This window comes from Mirounga leonina, unplaced genomic scaffold, assembly GCF_011800145.1.
Source record: "Mirounga leonina isolate KUSES-001 unplaced genomic scaffold, KU_Mleo_1.0 Mir_376, whole genome shotgun sequence".
Classification (NCBI taxonomy): Eukaryota; Metazoa; Chordata; class Mammalia; order Carnivora; family Phocidae; genus Mirounga; species Mirounga leonina.
The window spans coordinates 3138058-3159688 of NW_023270718.1; the positions used below are offsets into that span (position 1 = coordinate 3138058).

General features: G+C 51.3%; 1 protein-coding gene and 1 pseudogene across 2 annotated transcripts; one reads left to right on the forward strand and one right to left on the reverse strand.

The window, feature by feature from the left end:
* The first annotated feature begins 7086 nt into the window (after window positions 1–7086).
* On the forward strand, window positions 7087–7182 carry LOC117998394 (annotated as a pseudogene).
* Window positions 7183–10116: 2934 nt separating this feature from the next.
* Window positions 10117–20016, reverse strand: AP2S1 (adaptor related protein complex 2 subunit sigma 1). Of its 2 annotated transcripts, XM_034986838.1 has the most exons (5): window positions 19875–20016; window positions 16081–16230; window positions 11067–11180; window positions 10632–10691; window positions 10117–10450 (listed from the first exon to the last, which is right to left on the reverse strand). In XM_034986838.1, the coding sequence occupies exons 1-5, from the start codon at window positions 19875–19877 to the stop codon at window positions 10349–10351; spliced, it is 429 nt and encodes a 142-aa protein (XP_034842729.1). In that variant the 5' UTR covers window positions 19878–20016; the 3' UTR covers window positions 10117–10348. The 2 variants fall into 2 exon arrangements, with proteins under 2 accessions (XP_034842729.1, XP_034842730.1); XM_034986839.1 differs by lacking the exon at window positions 11067–11180 and having other exon boundaries at window positions 19875–19996.
* Between the last annotated feature and the right edge of the window lie 1615 nt (window positions 20017–21631).

The window sequence follows — 21631 nt, forward strand, 5'->3', positions numbered from 1 at the left end:
AGAGGGAACACAAGCAGGGGGAGCGGGAGAGGGAGAAGCAGGCTTCCTGCGGAGCAGGGAGCCCGATGCGGGGCTCAATCCCAGGACCCTGGGACCATGACCTGAGCTGAAGGCAGACGCTTAACGACTGAGCCACCCAGGCACCCCTGTTTTGTTTTGTTTTTTTTAAGATTTTATTTATTTATTTGACAGAGACATAGCGGAGAGGGAACACAAGCAGGGGGAGTGGGAGAGGGAGAAGCAGGCTTCCCACGGAGCAGGGAGCCCGATGCGGGGCTCGATCCCAAGACCCTGGCATCATGACCTGAGCGGAACGCAGACGCTTAACCAACTCAGCCACCAAGGCTCCCCACTCTATTTGTTTTTAACTAAACTTTTTATCCTGAGATAATTATAAATGCACATTGCAGTGTTAAGAAATAATACAGAAAGCTCTTGTGCCTTTCACCCAGTTTCCTCCAGTGGGAATATGTTACAAAACTATAGTACAGCCGATTCTCTTCACTGGCGCAGTGATATTCTACAAAGTCCCGCAAATGCTGAGTTAGTGGATACTGCACCACCGCTCCTGGGGTGGTGGGAGGGAAGTACAGGGTTAGGTTCTGACGGCTTTTGGTTACACCGTGGTGATGAAACCATTAATATGTAACTTTGCTTCATGTGTGTTTCTGTTTAAAAACACCTTACATAATATCCGTTGTTGATTCCCTCGCGTTGAACTCAGGCCAGCAGCTCTAGAACTCTAGCCTGAACCAAGCTCATCTCATGCATGTAAAAATCTTACCTATTTTCTCCGTTATGGCACATCCCAGCCTTCTTGTGCCTAGGGACTCTGGACAGCACTTCAACACTGGGTTTGGGGGATATTTTAAACAGCAAAATCACCAACAGAAAGCACAAAAATGTGAAAAATGTGGCATTAAGGAGACCGTGAAAAGGACACTTGTTTACAGCGTGGGAGCTGCAAGGAGAAGGCAGAGCGTTGCGCTGTTCAACCTCAGCTGGGAATGTGTGCGTCAGGTGACTCGAGTTTTTGTTGCTTTGTACATGTCTGGGAATAACCGGGAAAGGCTCACCAGTATCTACTTTGGGGGGCTTTCCATATTTGCATTCACAAACATGAAATCCACAAGTAACGAGGATCGAAGGTCCAGTATCACAACCAGGACACCAACACCAACAGAGTCAAGATACAGAACATTTCATCACAAGGGTGACCCCCCCCCCCCGGTGCAGCCACTCCATTTTCTCTGCTCTCACCCCCTTCTGAGCCCCTACTGACCACTGATCTGTTCTACATTTCTAGAATTTTGTCACATTACATAAATGCAATCACATGACACGTAACTTTTGAGATAAAAGTGTACTGCTCAGTGGTTTTTAATATATACAGTGTGCAACCATCACCATCATCAATTTGGGGGGTGATGAAATTGTTCTAAAAGAAACCCCACACCTTTTAGCCATCACGCCCCAATCTCTCCATCCTTCCCAGGCCCTGGCAACCGCTACTCTACTCTCTGTCTTTATAGATTTGCTTCTTCTGGAGATTTCATACAAATGCAGTCATACACTATGTGGCTTCCATGCCTGGCTTCTTTCACTCGGCGAAACGTTTTCAAATCTCGGCCATGCTGTAACATGGATCACTGCTCCATTCCTTCTTATGGCTGAAGAATATTCCACTGGGAGGCTGGACCACATTTCGCTTATCTGTTCATCTGTTGATGGATCCGTTCTAAGTGCCTGACACGTATTAACTCATGCAAACCTCCCAACAGCTTTCTGAAGTAGGGACTGTTGTCGTCTCCCCCATTTGACAGATGAGTAAACTGAGACCCTCTCTGGAGGCTGCACAGCTGGGGGGGGGAGTGTGGGGAAGCTGAATTCGAAACCAGGGCCATTTGGCTTCAGTGGCCTCACTGTTGGTCACGACTCTAAGAAATCCCACAGCGAGGTAGCACTGAGGAGGTCACGGAGTCCCCTCCAGAGGTCGACGAGTCTGTGATTTTATGATTTTTTTTAAAAAGATTTTATTTATTTATTCATGAGAGACAGAGAGAGAGAGAGAGAGAGAGGCAGAGGGAGAAGCAGGCTCCCAAGGAGCAGGGAGCCCGATGCGGGACTCGATCCCGGGACCCTGGGATCATGACCTGAGCCGAAGGCAGACGCTTAACCATCTGAGCCACCCAGGCACCCTGATTTTATGATTTTTAACGTGTGAATTAAAAATTCATGTGTGATCTGGCGATTCTAAGGCTGCCAGGATACCAAGGGACGTGCGGCTCCACGATGTGACCCCTGGGATTTGCTTCAAAATAAATGCAGGTGTGCACCCTGGGTGGGGCACGAGGGTACAAGGCTAGCTGATAACTTGATAAGGAGAAACAAGCAACGACGAATGGAATGAGGATGTTCAGTCTTTTGGCTCAGCCTCTCACACCGACTCGGCAGCTGAAGGTAAAAGGATGGCCCTGACCCCAGACAGGCTTTGATCCTAGATCTGCCACTTCCTGGCTGTGCGCCCCAGCTAAGTGACTTCACCTTTGGGAATCTCATGGCCCTCACCTGCCCCGCGGACAATCCGGATCCTGTTGGAGAACCCGCACGTCCAGTGCTGAGTGCAGAGCCTGCCCGGCAGCAAGAACTCAATAGACGGGAGCTGGATGGTCTTGCGGAGGTGATGGTGCCTCTCGGTGCCTCAGTCTCCTCATCTGTAAAATGGGAGAGTCAGAGTCCCTACCTTTTAGAGCTGTGGAGAGGATTCATTTGTTCATTCGTGGACTATTTCTTGAGCATCTACTATGTGTAATTATTGAGCAACTACTCTTTAGACATGGGAATACAGTGGCGACCGAGGCAGCTCTCCTTGCCCTATGAAGCTGACACTCTAGTAACGAGGCGATACACACACACACACACACACAACGTGTCAACTGGTGATAAATAAATGCACTGGAAAGAAATCAAGAAATAAAACAGGTTATGAGACAGATGGTGATATGGTATATGAAGAGAAGGAAAACTATCTTTTTTTTTTAAGTAGGCTCCATGCCCAGTGTAGGCTTGAACTCACAACCTCGAGATCAAGAGTCATGTGCTCTGACTGAGCCAGCCAGGTGCCCCAAGGATAACTATTTTCTATGGTGAGGTCAGGAAGGCCCCGACTGAGGAGGTGACATCTTGAGCAGAGACCTGAGAGAGGTGAGAGAATGAGCCACACAAATATCTGGGGGAAAGTTGTCCCAGGCAGGCGGGACAGGTGCAAAGTCCCTGAGGCAGGACTGTGCCTCACCAGGTCAAGGAACAGCAAAAAGGCCAGTGTGCATGGAACAGAGTGAGCAAGGGGGGGCGGTGAGGGAAGAGAGGGGACAGGGGTGTCGTGAATCCACAGGAGGCATCCAAAGAGGGAAAAGACATCGTGCAGTTACTGTGAATGGATTCTGCGGCCACATGAGGCACTTTCTGTTGGGGACGAGGGTGGCAGCTGTGGGGGTCAGACTTTGGATACATTTAGAAGGTCAAACCAACAGGATTTCCTGCTGGCTGGGATGTGGGATGTTGAGAAGCAGAGATGAGTCATGAATCCCCTCAAAGTTTCCAGCTTGCATGCCTGGAAGGATGGTGGTTTCTATGCTGCTCAAGGAAGCAGACTACTAGAAGACTTAGCATCTAGTTGTACGCCGGAAGCGGCTGGCCTGTGTGATGTCAATCAGAGAGGATGTTGTCGGCCAAGTGCAGGCATCGCGGGGAAGGAAAGGCAAGGCTGACCCACCCTGGCTAAACTTGACAAGACTCAGGCAGGTGTTGGGCACGGAGCCAGGCTTGTCTTCCACCTCACATTTTCCCTCTGGGCTGGGCCAACCTCTCCCTCAGGTCAGAAAGAATTTCTCCCCTCTTTACCTTGACCTCACTCTCAACCAGGTTAGTGAAGCTCCCACACCCTTCCGCCAGGCCTGTCTTCGCTCATGTGGCTGATAACTACAGACAGGCTACATCTCAGATGTTCCGTGTATAGTGTGAGGTAGAGATCTCCCACCTCATGTGCATAACCTGCGTCCTTTTCCCGTCTTCCAGGACTTCTGGAGCCATTTTCCCCTCCCTCTTCTGCCCATTGTTTTCATTCAGCTGTCTCATTCTTATTGATCCGTAAGAGTTCTTTATATATTGTGGACATGAATCCCTCTGTCAGTTACCTGTGTTGCAAATACCTTCTCACAGCTTGTGGCTCATCTTTTCATTTTGCTTATAGGGCCTTTGATATTCAGAGGTTTTACTTTCAATGCAGTCTTACCTTTTTCTAGATAGCCCCATGTGGATAACCCACATCCTTCCCCCATGATCTGAAAGGCAGCTTCTGTCTCATATGAAATCTCCATGAATGTATGGGTTGGTCCTGGGCTGTCTGTTCTTTTCTGTTTATCTGCTTGTCTAATCTTCTACAGATACCATGGTCTCTTAGTGGGCAAAGGCTGAATGATGATGGTCTTGATTTCTGGTTAAGCAAGCCCTTCAGTACTCCGCCTCAAAATGACCTTGTCTTTTCTTGTGGTTTTGTTTCCCCACGTTTTAGTCTTCCTGGGGCTGCTTTAGGAAAGGCCCACAGAGGGGCGCCTGGGTGGCTCAGTTGGTTAAGCAGCTGATTCTTGGTTTCCATGCAGGTCATGGTCTCAGGGTCGTGAGATAAGAGTCCTGCTTTGGGCTCCCTGCTCAGTGGGGAGCCTGCTTCTCCCTTTCCCGCTCCCCTGCTTGTGCTCTCTCTGTGTCAAATAAATAAATAAAACCTTTAAAAATATATAAAGTGGGCTCCATACCCAGCCAATTCGGGGCTTGAACTCACGAACCTGAGATCAAGACCTGAGCTGAGATCAAGAGTCGGACGTTTTGCCAACTGAGCCACCCAGGCACCTGTCCATTTTAAAAACAATCCCCATCTCCCTGATCTCACATCCCCCTCCAGCTACTGCACTGTTCTCTTTTTATAACAACACTTCCTTCAAGGAGTTTCTAGGGGCTTGCGCCCTGTTCCTCTTTCACAGGCTCTCCAGAAACCACTTCTGATGGGTCTATGGAATGGACTTTACCCTCACCCCTCCACCGGCCCTGCTCTGTTCTCCACTGACCCCACTTTACCAAATCCAGTGGCCAAGTCTCTGCTCTTCTCTGATGTGACCACTCAGAAGCCTTTTTTTTCTTTCCTTTTTTTAAAGATTTTATTTTTGAGTAATCTCTACACCCAACATGGGGCTTGAACTCACAACCCCGAGATCAAGAATCACATGCTGTCCCGACTGAGCCAGCTGGTCGGGTGCCCCTCTTTTTTTTCTTTTAAAAATTGAGGTAAAAAAAATTAAAAAAATAAAAATAAAAATAAAAATTGAGGTATATTCACATGTCCTAAAATTCACCTTTTTAAAGTGCGCAATTCAGTCGTTTTCCGTATATGCACTAGACTGTGCAACCACCATCACCACCTAGCTCCAGAACATTTCCATCGCTCCCCAAAAGGAAACCCCTTATGCGCTGAGCAGTGACTCCTATTCCTTCCTCCCCTCCAGCCCCTGACAACCACTAATCTGCTTCCTATCTCTGTGCACCTGCCCATTCTGGACATTTCTTATCTAGGGGATCCTACACTATGTGGTCTTCTGTGTCTGGCTTCCCTCACTCAGCATGTTTTCAAGGTTCACTCATGTAGTAGCGCATGTCCGGATTTCTTTCTTCTCTATGGCTGAATAACATTGCATTGTATGGATGCGTGGTTGGGTGTCCATTCATCAGTTGGCCAACATTTGGGCTTCAGGAGCACCTTTTTTTTTTTTTCAGGAGCATTTTTAAAAGTCAAATTATTGAGGTATAATTCGCATACACTAAAATTTATCCTTTTGGGGGCGCCTGGGTGGCTCAGTCAGTTAAGCACCTGTCTTTGGCTCAGGTAGTGATGTCTGGGTCCTGGGATCAAGTCCCACGTTGGGCTCCCTACTCAACGGGGAGTCTGCTTCTCCCTCTGCCTCTGCCCCCACCCCCGCTCATGCTCTCTCTCTCAAATAACTGCATAAAAACAAAAACCCAGTACAGATAGCCATGTGCAGGTTTTTCCCCCATTTGCAACTGCAAGGTAATTTCATTTATTTATTTTATAACCACTTTGAGATAGAATTCACGTCCTAATGGAATTCACCTATTTACAGCGTACAATTCGATGATTTTTAGTATTTTCATAGAGACGTGCAACTATCACAACTGATTTTGGAACACTTTCATCACCCCAGAAAGAAGCCCCGTCCCCTTTAGCTATCAACCCCCAAATCCCGCTCCCCTGAACCCTAGTCAACCGCTAATCTACTTCCTGTCCGTCCAGATTTGTCTGTTCTGGAAATCTCATATAAATGGAATCCTACGGTGCATGGTCTTTTGGGACTAGCTTTTTTTCACTTGACGTAGTGTTTTCCAGGTTCAGCCACATCGTAGCACAGTTCGATGCTCCATTCCTTTTTAATGGCTGAAGACTATTCCTTTTTAATTTAATTTTATTTATTTATTTGACAGAGAGAAGGAACACAAGCAGAGGGAGTGGGAGAGGGAGTGCAGCAGGCTTCCCGCCAAGCAGGGAGCCCGATGCGGGACTCGATCCCAGGACCCTGGGATCATGACCTGAGCCGAAGGCAGATGCTTAACGACTGAGCCCCCCAGGCGCCCTGGCTAAAGACTATTCTATTGTGTGGCTATAGCATACCTTATTTATCCATTCCTCAGTGAGTGGACACCTGACTTGTCTCCACCTTTTGGCTATTATGCATAATGCTGCTACGAACAGTCAAATCCAGGGTTTGGTCTGAACATAAATTTTCACGTCTCTGGGGCTCCCATAAAGATTTCGTCCATAAATGTTCTTTCTCTTGGGTAAACAAGGAGGAGTGGGATTGCTGAGCCATAAGGCAAGTGTAATGTTTAACTTAAGAACCTGGCTAAGTGTTTTCCAGAAAAGCCGTACCATTTCGCCTTCCCACCAGCAAAGCTCTGAGCTCGGGCGCTCTGAGGGCTTGCCGGCATTAGGTACTTCTTCTCACTGAGCCATCCCCGGGCTCGCTTTGGCAGCATACATACTAGAAATGGAACGATCCAGAGATTAGCGTGGCCCCTGAGCAAGGATGACATATCGATGAGCCATTCTCCATGCTGCCTCCGCTTGCATGGAAAAAACGAAGGTGTAGTGATCTGAACAGCACTCTCCTCCTGAGCCCCCTTTTCCCCTTGATTCAATTACACTGCACTGGATGGTTTTCCTTCTTTCTCAATGGCTGTTCCTTCTCTGTTAGGCTTCCATTTCTCCTCTTCCGCCCCCGCCCTCAGTCTGCAAATCTCTTCTCTCTCTTCGCGCCTACCCCCTTGGTGACCTCAGAGACCTCCTGGCAATAAATACAATACGGTCAGTGTTCGGGTGATGTTCAAATGTCCATCCCCGGCCCGGACCTCTCTCCTGAGCTCCAGACCCACGTAACCACGGCCGCCTCAGTGGAGACCCAAGAGCGCAAACCTGATGTGTTCTTTCCACTGTCTTTGCGCTCCTGGAAAAGGAGATTCGGTGGTCCCGGATGCTCAGGCTTAATATTGGCAGCGTTCCTTGGGTTCTCTCCCAGCCTGCATCAGATTGTCAGCAAATCCTGATTCCACCTTCTAAACGTGCCCAGAAGCCGCTCATGCTTCCTTCCTTCCGTTGCCTTGCCCCCACCTTGGCCCATGCCAGCGTCCTCTCTCGCCTAGACTCTCTGAGTCACCTCCTTGGCTTCTTGGCTCCCGCCCTTGACTTCTTAAAATCAGATTTAGCAGCTCTGTCATCTCTCCTTGGCTCAGGACATTCCAGTGCTGCATTTATGGTATGACTCTGTTTCTGTGGACTGTCCAGAACAGGCAAATTCACAGAGACAGAAAGACCAGCGGGTTAGTAGATTTCTGAGAGCTAGGTAAAGGTGATGGAGGGATTGAAGGGTGATAGCTAAGGGTACTGGTTTCTTTTTGGGGTGATGAAAATATTCTAAAATTGGTAGTGGTGACAGTAACACAAGCCTGTGAATATACTGAAAACTGCTGAATTGTACATTTTAAGTGGGTAATTTGTATGGGATGTGAGTTTTATCTCAGTAAAGCTGTTACCGCCCTCCCCCAAAGCCCTCCAATAAAAACTCCTTTCTGTGGCTCTCGTCTCACCCAGAATAAACCCAGTGTCCCCACCACAGCTTGTCAGGCTCGCTGCCATCTGCTCTCCCCCTCCCCCACCTCCCACAATCCCTCTATTTTCTGAACACATCATCTCCACTCTCCCTTTTGCCCACTCTGTTCCTGCCATGCTGGCCTGCTTGCATGTTCTGCCTCAGGGCCTTTGCACCTGCTATTCCCTCTGCTTGGAACAGCTTCCCCCTAAAATCTCCCATGGTTCATTCATTCCCTCACTTCTTTCACCCTCCGCTCAGTGTTACCTCCTCCAGTGAGGCTTCCCTGACCGTCGTCTAGAACAGCAGAGCCATCTGCCAGGCTTCTCTCTCACTGTTTTACTTGCCTCCACATCACACTTGACTTTGTGACATACCGGCTATTGACTTGCTTAATTATGCATTGCCCCATCACCCTTGGGAGACCTGTCCTGCTCACTGTGGTACCCCCCCACCCCAGGGCTAAACAGTGACTGGCACATAGCAGATGCCCAAGAAACATTTGTCAAATACACAGTAAACGGAAGCTCCCTGCATCCTTCCCTCTCTGAGCTTCAGGTCTGAGTGTTCAAAGGCCTCCTGATCGCCTTTCCTGGATGACCCGCGGTATCTCGGACTCATTCTAGTGATTGAGGGTGGCGCCCTCCCAAAACACGTCTACGTCCTGGAGCCTGTGAACATGACCCTATTTGGAAAAAGGCTCTTTGCGGATGTAATTACGTTAAAGGACCTTGAGATGAGATCCTGTAGATTATGCTGGTGGACCCTAAACCCAATGACAAGTGTGCCTATTATAAGAGAAAGGAAAGGAGGTGGAACAAGCCCAGGGCAAAGAGCCTGGGAAGACGGAGGTACTGGGGGGCTGCGGCCCCCACCCACGGCATGTCAGGAGGGAAGAGGCAAGGAAGGATCCTCCCCTAGAGTGCTGGCACCTTGATTTCAGACTTCTGGCCCCCAGGACAGCAAGGGGCTCGATTTCTCGTTTCATGCCACCCGCTTTGTGGTCACGTGTCACAGCGGCTCCCGGAAACTCAGACACTCGCCATGTCCTGATAACCTCAGCACATTCCCCCGACCCGCTCCCATCCCCTCACCCGCTGCGGATCCGGGCCTCGCCCTGGCCCCCACCTCGGCCCCCCGCAGGTGGTCAGTCGCCAATCCCTACTGGTTGAAGCTATAACCAGTTGCAGCAACAGTAAGAAAAGAACACGCTGCTGTAATGGCTGTATCTATAAAGGCACTCACCTCCGCAAGCCTGCTTCCCCCATCTAAAATAATGATCAGCAAATCTGGTGCTCGCTGTCCACTTCTGTAGGCGTCCCGTGTCTCTGACCGGGCCCTGCACACAGCAGGCGCTTAATGTCTGCAGAGTGAATGCGTGCTGACTAATGCCAGGCACCTCCTAAACGTTCCCAGCATTAACTTAATCCTCAAGCACACCCTGTGAGATCAAAACTATTATCAACCCATTTTCAAGATGAAGCACTGAGGCAAAAGGACAGCCGTCCAATCTGGGGGTTAAAAACAAAGATTCTGGAGCCATCTACCCGGGCTTAGAACAAACCTGGCTTCGCCATGCTAGCTACGTGACCTTAGGCAAGTCTTTTAATCTTCCCAAGGCTCAGTGATCTCACCTGGAAAGCGGGGATACTAACGGTCCCTTCCCTGGGATCTTGTGAGGATTCGGGGAGCTAATACTTGGGAACGCTTGGTGCTGTTAGGTGTTGGCCAGAAGTCCAGGCTCAGGGGCCCTCTGGGGGCAGAAGCAGGTGCGAACGCACCCAGGTGGCCTGCCTCGCTCAGGCCAAGTAGGGTTTGTTGACCGGCTGACTGATGCACCGATGGCAGGGAGTCCCGAGTGCCCACGGTCCCTAGGGCTGACCGGCAAGGGCTCAAAAGACACGGGCCAGGCGGGGCCACAGGTTTATTGGGGGTTCCACACACGCACTCACAGCATCACATGACAATGGCATGGTTACTTGGTACACGCGAGTGGCCTCCGCCCGAAGTCTCCTCCCTGGTGGCCCAGGCCCAGCTGGGGCCTTCCTCCTGGACCGGGGAGGGAGGGCGCCGGGCGGCCCCAGCCGGAGAGGGGGCGAGCAGGGAACAAGAGGCCGGGGCGGAAGGGCTGGCCGCCCTCACTCCAGGGACTGGAGCATCAGCAGCTGCTTCAGTACCTTCGTCTGGCTGGTCTCTCGGATCTCGCCGGCCAGGAACATCTCGTCCACGACCGTGTAAACCTGAGCGAAGGGAGGGCAGGACTCTGGTGAGGGAAGGGCACTCCCCACTCCCCGCCCTCCCCCTGCAACGGGTGTTGGTCTAAACCTTGGAAGCTGGGGGCCCTGAGAGCCAGGCACCAGCCATCAGCAGAGGCGCTGGGCAGCCCCCCTCCCCACCCCCTCCTCTTCCCCAGGAGCCCACCTTGTAGAAATTGAACACTAGGTCCAGTTCACAGACGTTGTGGAAATACTCATTTAAGACCTGTGGGAGAAGGCAGAGATGGTGAGAGCCGGGCAGGGGGAGATACTCAGGGAGGGGGGCCAAGGTCACCATCGGAAAGACAGACCAAGAGGACTGAAGGGGGGGAGGGAGGGGGGAGGGGGAGGGAAGAGACCCAGTGACGAAGATAGTTAAAGGCAGAAATAAGAACAAGGACGATCAGATAGCAACAGAAAAGACAGACCGGACAGAGGCAGAGGAACAAAGAGGAACTGCGCCGGCAGAGATGGGCAGAGGGAGGCCGCCTGTCCGCTGCTGCGGGGAGGTGGGGAGAGGGTTTGTGCACCCCGCGGGGAGATGAGGCGTGGTTCTGGGCACTCCAGGGCCCCTGGGGCTGCAGCCCGCCCGCCTGCGCACCTCCACGAAGTTGTGGATGGCCTCCAGGTAGGCCAGGTTGTTGTCGTTGACATCCACGCAGATGCAGAAGTAGAGGCCGGCGTAGCGTCGGTAAATGATCTTGAAGTTCCGGAACTGCGGGGCAGAGAGGCTGTCAGCAACGGGGGGGTGGGGGTGGGGGGCCAGGACCCAGCAGGCTGAGCAGAGCGGAGCCCAGAGAGTCAGTCCTTCACCCCACGCATGGTCCCCGAGGCCCTGCTCTGTCTGGTCCTGTGCTGGGGACACAGTGGTGACTGACACAGGCCTGGCCCTCCCCTGCCGGGGCTCCCGGTCCAGCGGAGAGAGTCATCCTCAGTCATCCCCAGTGGGGGCAGCTGATCCAGGAGGGCTTCCTGGAGGAGGGGACATCTGGGCTGAGACCTGGAGGAGGAGCAGGAGTGCTCCAGGCCAAGGGAACAGCTTGTGAGAAAAGCCCAGAGCCAAGAGGGAGGCTGGGGTGTTCCACGACATCCACGCTCCCCTTTCCGTGGCTCCCTGCTTGTCGTCTCTGGACAAAGTCGCATTCCTTAACCTGGAACTAACTCACACCATCATTCCGCAAACGCTACCTGTGAGGCAGGCTCTGTGCTGGGCAGTGCAGTTACTGCTCGGAACCAAGACAATCTCAGCCTGACTTTGAGCCGAACCGCGATATACAATAGAAATACTTAGGCACTAACGCACACACACAGCCCAGGAATAAATACATATGGGCCAAGGACGCAGACTCTAATCTTACATGCGTGGGGAAGAAGATAAAGAGACAGACATAGATACAAACAGGCAGACTGGTTTGCTAAGCACAATGTCTTTGGCCCAAATCTGCAAAGTCCCAGCGCTGGGTCTGAGTGCGCGTGTGCTTTGTCGCCACCTGGTGGCAACTGCAAAAGCCAACAGTAGTCCCTGATTTTCTTCCAGCTCATTCTTCTGTTAATTTCTTTTTTTTTTTTTTAAAGATTTATTTATTTATTTGAGAGAGAGAGAATGAGAGAGAGAGTACATGAGAGAGGGAAGGGTTAGAGGGAGAAGCAGGCTCCTCGCCGAGCAGGGAGCCCGACGCGGGACTCGATCCCGGGACTCCAGGATCATGACCTGAGCCGAAGGCAGTCACTCAACCAACTGAGCCACCCAGGCGCCCCATCTTCTGTTAATTTCTGTACTTCGACTACGTTTTCTTTTCTTTTCTTTTCTTTTAATTTTCATTTTTTTTTTAAGGAGGAAATCTATTTCTTTTTAGAGATTTTTATTTATTGATTGATTGATTTAACAGAGAGAGAGAGAGAGAGACAGCGAGAGAGGGAACACAAGCAGGGGGAGTGGGAGAGGGAGAAGGAGACCTCCCGCGGAGCAGGGAGCCCGATGCAGGGCTCGATCCCAGGACCCTGGGATCATGACCTGAGCCGAAGGCAGACGCTTAACCGACTGAGCCACCCAGGCGCCCCTCAACTATGTTTTCTAACATTACTGCAGTAATTCCTGCACATAATCTGCAGATTAATAAGCATGTATCAGGGTGCAAATTCTACTTTTTTTTTTCCTTAGGTAGGCTCCACACCCAACAGAGGGCTCGAACTCGTGACCCTGAGATCAAGAGTTGTACGCTCCTCTGACAGACCCAACCAGGAGCCCCTACTTTTTTTTTTTAAATGATACAGACACACGATCAAATGTTTGAAGGCCCCTGCTCTGGAGGAGAGGGTTTAAGACAGGCCTAGAGGCCAGGAAAACATCCGAAGATTCCACCACTATCACAGCTGGTGTGGCCCTGGCAGGATCTGACGCTGAGCAGCACTCTTTTTTTTACTCGAAATTCTCCCTCTCCTGCTATCACCCTCCCGGCTCGTGCCAACACCTTGGTTGTAAATTTGCAGGCTTCTCAGGGACCCGCCCCAGACTTTCATGGCTTCTTCAGCTATAGACTCTCAGGTAAGTCTCTTCCTACAGGCTGGGGCAGGTCACCTGTCTGTACTGCCCCCGCCATTGGGCCCCGTCCCCAGCCGTCACTGTCCGGGGACCAGTCGGTCTCACTGGACTGTGAGATGGGGCTGTCACCACTGTGTCCCCAGCAGGGCCTTGAACAGGAAGGGGTCCACACCCTAATCCCTGGACTCTCTGAACAGGTGACCTAACATGGCAAAGGGGACTGTGCAGGTGTGGTTAAGCCAAGGATCTTGAGATGGGGGGATCCTGGATTATCCAGATGGGCCCAGAGTAATCACAAGGGTCCCTATAAGGGAAAGAGGAAGACAGGAGAGTGTGGCTCGGAGAGAGAGATCTCAAGAAGCAGGTGAAGGCAAGGAAACAGACTCTCCCCAGAGCCTGCAGAGGGAACCCAGCCCTGCTGACCCATTTTGGACACCTGACCTCCAGAACTATTTAAGACAACAAATCTGTGTTGTTTTGAGCCACTATGTTTGTAGTAATTTGTTAGCACAGCAATACAGAAGCGTAATATAGGTACTAAGGAATATGTATTAATGAACAGACGAGAGGAAGAAAGTTCGGGTGGCCTGGGCCTTTCTCACTGGCCACTCATCCTTTGGTTTTGCTCTCACAAGTCCTCCTCCAGGAAGCCTTCCCTGACCTCAATCTCATAAGAGAGACATTATTTCATGTCTCCTCCCCCTGATCATCCCCAGTTTGTTGGGGGAGGGACCAGTTCTCTCTTGTTCCCCACAGCATTCCCTCCTCCAGGAAGGCCTCCCTGACCCTCAGGCTGAGCCAGGTGCCCTCCTCCCGCCCCGCTGCTCCATCCCAGCCCTACCCTCTTGGGGTTGTCGTGATCTGGGGACAGGTCTATGTTGCTCACGGGGCCATCTCGGTCCCCACTGAATGGAGGCGCACTGGGAATGGGTGGTAAATAAATGCACGGGTGAACAAATGAATGAATGAATGGCCTGGGATTGGGAGGCACCTAAGATCTGGGTGTCAGGCCCCTGTGTGACATTCTCACCTGACCAGCCTGCCTCGCTGACCCGCTCCCAGTCCCTTGGCACTCGGGGTAGGAGGCCACACGGCGCTGGCAGCGGGACACCCCAAGGGAGCGGGCATCCACCCCCTCATTCTGTCCTGCACCTGCTCTGCCTGCTCTCACCCCCCAACCCCGCTCCCTGCAAGGCCCCCCATCCCGTCCTCCTCCTGGAAACCCTTTTCTCTAGGTTGCCGGGACTCCCCAATCTCCTGATTTTCCCCTACCTCCTCACCTCCCACCTCTAGATATGGCTTCTCGTCTCTCCTTTATTCCCCTCTGTCAATGGTCCCTCCCCTGGTAAGTGCCGCAGCCTTCCCTGCCCTCTGTGTGCGGAACCTTCCTGCTCTCTCTCTACACTCTGACTCATCACTCCCTCCCGGATTCTCCCCTGGAGTGTGCACAGATACCTCAACCTGCTCTTTCCTAAGTTGGCCCACATCCCTCCCTCTGCTGAAAACCCTCCTGAGGCTGCCAACTCACTCATAAGAGCTGAAGTCCACCCCACGGCCCAGGAGGCCCTGAGCCATCCGTCCCTGTTGTCTCTTTGACCGCATCGGCCCCCTCCCTCCTCCCTGGCTTGCAGCTCCTCAGCCATGCTGGCCTTTTTTTTTTTTTTTTTTTTAAGATTTTATTTATTTATTTGACAGAGAGAGACACGGTGAGAGAGGGAACACAAGCAGAGGGAGTGGGAGAGGGAGAAGCAGGCTTCTCGCGGAGCAGGGAGCCCGATGCGGGGCTCGATTCCAGGACCCTGGGACCATGACCTGAGCCGAAGGCAGACGCTTAACAACTGAGCCACCCAGGTGCCCCCATGCTGGCCTTCTTGCTATTCCAGGAATGCCCCAGTATGTTCTCACCTCAAGGCCTTTGCACTTGCTATTCCCTGGGCCTGGGGTGCACGCTCTCAGATATCCTCTTCTAACACTCTTTCAACTGCTTCAGGCCTTGGTTCCACTGTTACCTTTTCCAGACCTCCTACATAAATCATTGATACCTGCATTCCAACCCCCAGTGAACGTACCCCAGCACCTCCATCTCCCACAGTGGCCTGCTTTTTCTCCCTGGCACCTCACCACCCGCTAGATGCTGTCTTTACTCTCAGTCTCCCTCCGACCAGAGCATCAGCTCTCCCAGGGCAGGGACTCGGGTCTGTTCTATTCCCACACCTAGAACAGTACCTGCCATACAGCAGACCCCCTGATAAATATGTGTTGAATTTACAGGACAACTAGCCCGGCTGATACCATGGGAATTAAAGACAGAGCCTTCTCGATTTAAGGAGACCAAAGAGGAGTGCCTGGCTGGCTCAGGCGATAGAGCGTGCGACTCTTGATCTCAGGGTTGTGAGTTCGAGCCCCACATTGGGAGCAGATTACTTAAAAATAAAAGCTTACCAAAAAAAGAAGAAGAAAATTATTACAACGAGGGGCGCCTGGGTGGCTCAGTCGGTTAAGCATCTCCCTTCAGCTCAGGTCATGATCCCAGGGTCCTGGTATCGAGCCCTGCATACGGCGCCCTGCGGAGCCTGCTTCTCCCTCTCCCTTTGCCACTCCCCCTGCTTGTGCTCTCTCACTCACACTCTATCTCAAACAAATAAAATCTTAAAAAAAAAAAAAAAAGAAAAGAAAATTTTCATAATGAAAAGTTCCCCAAAAAGGAAGGAAGACAGGGGCGCCTGGGCGGCTCGGTCATTAAGCGTCTGCCTTCAGCTCAGGTCATGATCCCAGGGTCCTGGGATCGAGCCCCACATTGGGCTCTCTGCTCAGCGGGAAGCCTGCTTCTCCCTCTCCCACTCCCCCTGCTTGTGTTCCCTCTCTTGCTGTGTCTCTCTCTGTCAAATAAATAAATAAAATCTTGGAAAAAAAAAAAAAGGAAGGAAGACAGCAAGCTAAAAGCATGTCGAGGGAATGAACGTAGGAAGGAAAGAGGTTCCGAGGGGTTACTGCAGTTAGAGCTTGGGCAAGCGGCTGGCAAGGAGGGTCAAAGGAAAAAAAGCGAGTGTGAGAGGCATGGGGGGAGCATCACCTCCACAAAGTTGGTGTGTTTGGCATCTCGGACAGTGACCACGGCGTGCACCTCCTCGATCAACTTCTGTTTCTCATCGTCATCGAACTGCATGTACCACTTGGCCAGGCGCGTCTTGCCAGCCCGGTTCTGGATGAGAATGAAGCGGATCTGGGGGCAGGAGGAGGAAGAGGAAGTGAGAGCAGCCGGGAGAGCTGGCCAGAGCTGGTAGTCCCATGCAGCAGCCCCGCCCATGCCCACTGGGTAGGTAGGGCCCATGCCCTTCCCGCTCTGGACTTCTCCTCGGAGCCTGGTCAGGCCTGCTTGGCCACGTCCCAACACCCCAGGGGAAGGACTGCTTCCACAGGTCAACTCCCCTGTCAGCTCCAGGGCCCTGAGGCCCAGGCTCCACTACCCCTTGTCTGCTTGACCTTGGACAAAGGATCCGCCCCCCCTCAGCTTCAGTTTCCCCACCGGCAAAATAAGTTTCCTTAGATCAATCTTGGCAGGGTGTCTTGCAGGTCAAATGTTTATAAACTTAATTCAGTAGCTTGGCACACAGCAGGCACTCAATAAATGTTTGAGTTGCAGGGGCGCCTGGCTGGCTCAGTTGGAGGAGCGTTCGAGTCTCGATCTCGGGGTCGTGAGTTCAAGCCCCACGTTGGGTGCGGAGATTACTTAAATAAATAAATAAAAACTTAAAAAAAACTGTTTGAGTTTCAGACTTCTTTGGTCTGAATCCTGGAGATCCCCCTATTTCTTTTTACTTACCAATTCTTAAAAATTCACCCATTGAAGATGTGTACAGTTCAGTGGTTTTTTGTATACTCATACAATTGTGGAAAAATCACTACTAATTCCAGAATGTTTTCATCACCCCAAAAAGAAATCCCCACCCGTTAGCAGCCACTCTCCCACCCCAGCCCCTGGCAACAAGGAATGTTTCTTTCTCTACAGATATGCCTGTTCTGGACATTTCCTATAAATAGAATCATACAATACGTGGCCTTTTTGTATTTGGCTTCTTTCATTCAGCAATGTTTTCAAAGTTCACCCACGTTGTAGCTTGTGTCTCTGCTTCCTTTCTTTTTATGGCAGAATTACATTCCACTGGATAGATATACCTTGTTTTGTTTATTAGAACGTTTGGGTCATTTCCACTTTTTGGTAATTGTGAATTAGACTGCTATGAACATTCACATACAAGCTTCTACATGGACGTATGTTTCCATTTGTCCTGGCTATATACCTAGGAGGGGAATCGTTGGGTCATACGGTAACGCTACATCTAACTTTTTTCAGCCACTGCTAAATGGCTTCCCAAAGCATCTGCCTCTTCTCAAGTGATGTAACTGCGTGGTGCTCAGTTTACCCACCTGGAAAATTGGGCCTCATAAAAGTGTGACAAGATGAAAACAAGATATGAAAAGTATCCGGAACAGTGCCTGGCTCAGATCACGCGCTGTGTCAGCTGTGATTATCAGCAGTGAGAGCTAGGAAATTTGTTTTTATGATTCTGAAAAGCCAGGTCAACCTTCCTAGGGCTACTATGAAAACGGAACGAGTTAATGCTAGAAGTGCTTAGCACAGTGCCTATTACATACTGAGTGCTCAATATAATGGGCTATGATGACGGAGATGCATTTGTCCAAGTGGCTAAGCACAGAGACTCTAGAGCCTGAATGGATCCTGGCACTCTTGGCTGTATTTCCACAGGCAAGTCACTTAGTCTCTCTGGGCCTCAGTTTCTTCTTACGTATAATGTACGTAAGGAGAGCACCTCCCTCATAAGACAGTCACACGGGTTAATAAACGTAAGGGGTGTAGCACAGTGACTTGCAAGTATTAGTTCTTAGTGGTACTATAATTCACCATCACTTAGCTTTAAGAAAACCAAGGCCCGGGGTGCCTGGGTGGCTCAGTCGGTTAAGCATCTGCCTTTGGCTCAGGTCATGATCCTGGTGGGGTCCTGGGATCGAGCCCCACATGGGGCTCCCTACTCAGCAGGCAGTCTGCTTCCCCCTCTCTCTCTGCCCCTCCCCCAGCTCCTGCTCTCTCTCTCTCTCTCAAATAAATAATAAATAAATAAAACCTTTTTAAAAAATAAAAATAAATTAAAAAAAGAAAAAGAAAACCAAGGCCCAAGTTCACCCAGGTAGGAGGCCTGCCTTTGGACCCAGTTCTGTTTGAGACAGACAGGTGTAGACCCATTTTATAGATGAAGAAAGCAAGGCTCACAGCCACAAAGCATAGCTGGGAGTCCAAAGGCTTTGCTCTGGAACGCTTTACCCTCTGGGAGCCCATACCCATTCCTGGGAGTCCACTCTCTTTCCTAAGCCTCATTCTCTGATATTTTATCCTCCCTCCCCCGACCAATCAAGCAGGACAAGAACAGGATATTACACTCTCCTTCCAAGAACCCATTCTGCTGAGCCAGGGAAAACCACTTCCCAGCAGGCCAGGGGTCCTGGGTAGGAAGGGAAAGAGCATGGGCCTGGCAGGGGGATGGGGAGGGGGGAACCCCACCAGGCAGCCACAACCTGGGGGCACAGCCAGAGATACATGGGTCATACCGTAAGGAGAGCCAAAAGGGTTGAGGGAGAGCCCTGCCTCTTACCCCCAAATTCCCTTATAACACCTCTTTGTGTTTCTTCTCCCAGTTAGAATCTCTCCACCTCTGGGAATCTACCCTGAGAGGTGCCTTCCCTCCTGCATCCTCACCCCTCTGATGTTCCCTCTGGACACCTCCCAACCTTCCCTGTCTCCAAGCCCCCTCCCCTCAAATAGTTCCCTTTTGACTTCCAATTTCTGGGTTTCAATCCCCTCTCCCAGGCCTCAGGAGGCCTTTTACTTAGGACATCACTCCTCTGAGGCCAATCTTCTCCCCCGTTCCAAAGGTCACATGTTGCCTTCAAGGACCCTGTTTGTGGGGGAGACTCCCTCCTTGTTCTGACACCCACCACCATTCATCTCTTTTTCCAGCTCCCTTCTCAAAGAATCCTTGCTTACAGTCCAAAGACCCACCCTAGGGGAGGGCAGCCAAATCCAAAGCCCAGTCCTTGCTCCAAAAGCTCCATCTCCAACTCTCACACTTCCATGTCTGCTCCCTACCCAAGACGCCTCTTCTTGGAAAGACCTGTTCCACCGCTCCGTTTCAAACATCCACTCCCTACCTCCAAGCCTTCTCCCGCTCTGCAACACACTTCCCCTGACTCTAAAGCCCCATTCCCTACAGTAGCCTACTTCCCCTCTCCAGCGCCCAGTCTCTTCCCCTTGAGATTCTCTCTCTCATCAGCAGTACCCAGCCCGTTTCAACAACCCCTCTCTGCCTTCAATGTCAGCTTCCGGCTTCTGAAGACCCCCTTCTCTCCAATCCCAGTGTCTCCCATTCTCCAACAATCCTGCCACGCTCCCAAGAGCCCTTCTCTTGAGACGCGTCTTTCCCTTGGGACGCCCCCTCCCCCACTTCCAATTCCTGCCCCCCACCTCCGAGACCCCGCTTTCGAGTTGCCTCCCCATTTCAACCCTCCACCCCTCAGTCATCTCCAACGTCTCCCTCCCGCACAGCCCCCTCCCCTTGGCCCCCGGTCTCTAATGCCCCCTGGCTTCCAGAGCCCCGGTGCACTCCCGCGCCCGGAATCACCGCCCAGCTGCCCCCTTCCCGGGCCTCCGGCCGGTCACAATCCTGAGAGCCCGCGCCTGGCCCAAACCATAGTACCGCGGCAGGGGAGGCTTGTCAGCACCCGATCGAGCCTCGAGTACCTGCACGTGGACCCACCCTCCCCCCGGCCCCGACGTGGGCGCGCCCCCGTTACCATGGTGACCCCCGTCCGGACCCCAGCGGCCCCGGTCCCGCGGCTCTTGGGCAGCTCCGGCTCGCGCAGCCGTTAGGGGACCCAGGGCTAGAGAGGACTTCCGGCAGAAGAACTCGCCCGCCCTCTCGCGCACAGCCCACTGGGAACTGTAGTATTAAGAATGCGTTTGGTGAGGCCGGCTGCAAGCCTGGGAAAAGGGCCGGTCCCGCTTCCCAACATGCCGCGCGACTGTCCTTTTTCCCACCACACGGTACTGACCCTGAATGCATGCCGGGAGTTGCGGGCGAAAGTCTCTTCCGAGGACTACAATTCACGACATGCGTAACAGCCAGCGACGGGGAGTTGCATTCTTGGAAATGTAGTTCTGGTAGCCCTGAGTCCACCCCATCTTCCCAAGGCGAGAAGGGCATGCTGGAAATAGTAGTTTTAAGTAAGAAACTGGGCTGTGGAAGCTCGAAATGTAACTCCGCGCTCACCTAGTGCTTTGTTCAAAATATGCTGAGTGTCTCCCTGTGGGAGATGGACAGTGGTTTAAGAGAATGATTTTGAGAGTCAGAAATGTGTACAGGGGCGCCTGGGTGGCTCAGTTGGTTAAGCGACCGCCTTCGGCTCAGGTCATGATCCTGGAGTCCCCGGATCGAGCCCCGCATCGGGCTCCCCGCTCAGCAGGGAGTCTGCTTCTCCCTCTGACCCTCCTCCCTCTCATGCTCTCTGTCTCAAATAAATAAATAAAATCTTAAAAAAAAAAAAAAAAAAGAAATGTGTACAAATCCTGACATTGCATTTCCTAGCTGGGGGACTTTGGGACAACAACTTAACCTCTTAATTCTATTTCTTCATCTGTAAACAGGATTGATCAAGGGGTCACTTCGGTAGGGTTGTTTTAAAGCTTCGGTAAGGGGGCGCCTGGGTGGCTCAGTCGTTAGCGGCTGCCTTCGGCTCAGGTCATGATCCCAGGGTCCTGGGATCGAGCCCCGCATCAGGCTCCCTGCTTGGCAGGAAGCCTGCTTCTCCCTCTCCCACTCCCCCTGCTTGTGTTCCCTCTCTCGCTGTCTCTCTCTTTTTCTGTCAAAATAAATAAAATCTTTTTAAAAATAAATGAATAAAGCTTCGGTAAGCTTCCAAAGAACTTATCACTATGTTTGACATATAGTAAATGCCCAATAAATAGTAGTTAATATCATGAATGCTCTTTTTTTAAAAAGATATTTATTTATTAGACAGAGAGAGACACAGCGAGAGAGGGAACATAAGCAGGGGGAGGGGGAGAGGGAGAAGCAGGCTTCCCGCGGAGAAGAGAGCCCGACGCGGGGCTCAGTCCCAGGACCCCAAGATCATGACCTGAGCCGAAGGCAGCCGCTCAACCGACTGAGCCACCCAGGCACCCCTTTATTACAATTTTTAATGATTTTATTTGGGGTGTGTGTGTGTGTTGTCTGTATCTCCCATTAGGTGGTTGAGGGCAGGGACCCTGTCTATTAACGTATCTACATCATCTAGAACATGGTAAAACTTTGTAAGCACTCAATGAAGTATTACTATTGATACCGAGGAAAGAATTAACCCTAATCAAAACAAAGCATATCATAGAACAATGTAAATTAAAGTATAGTATTAGCAGAAGAACTAATACATAGCTATGGAATTATTGCAAGGGCAAAAAAAGGTTAGGGATCATTTCTGTTTTGTGAACTGCTCTAATAGGGTTGGGACCGAGATAAGGTAAACAAGGTCACCAGGGTATAAAATTTTAAAAA

Coding starts and splice junctions, on each gene's coding strand:
- AP2S1 (XM_034986838.1), bottom strand. Junction 10,692..11,066: donor CCATCCACAACTTCGTGGAG/GTGCGCAGGCGG, acceptor CTTCTCCCACAG/GTCTTAAATGAGTATTTCCA. Junction 10,451..10,631: donor TAGTGTTCAATTTCTACAAG/GTGGGCTCCTGG, acceptor CCCTTCGCTCAG/GTTTACACGGTCGTGGACGA.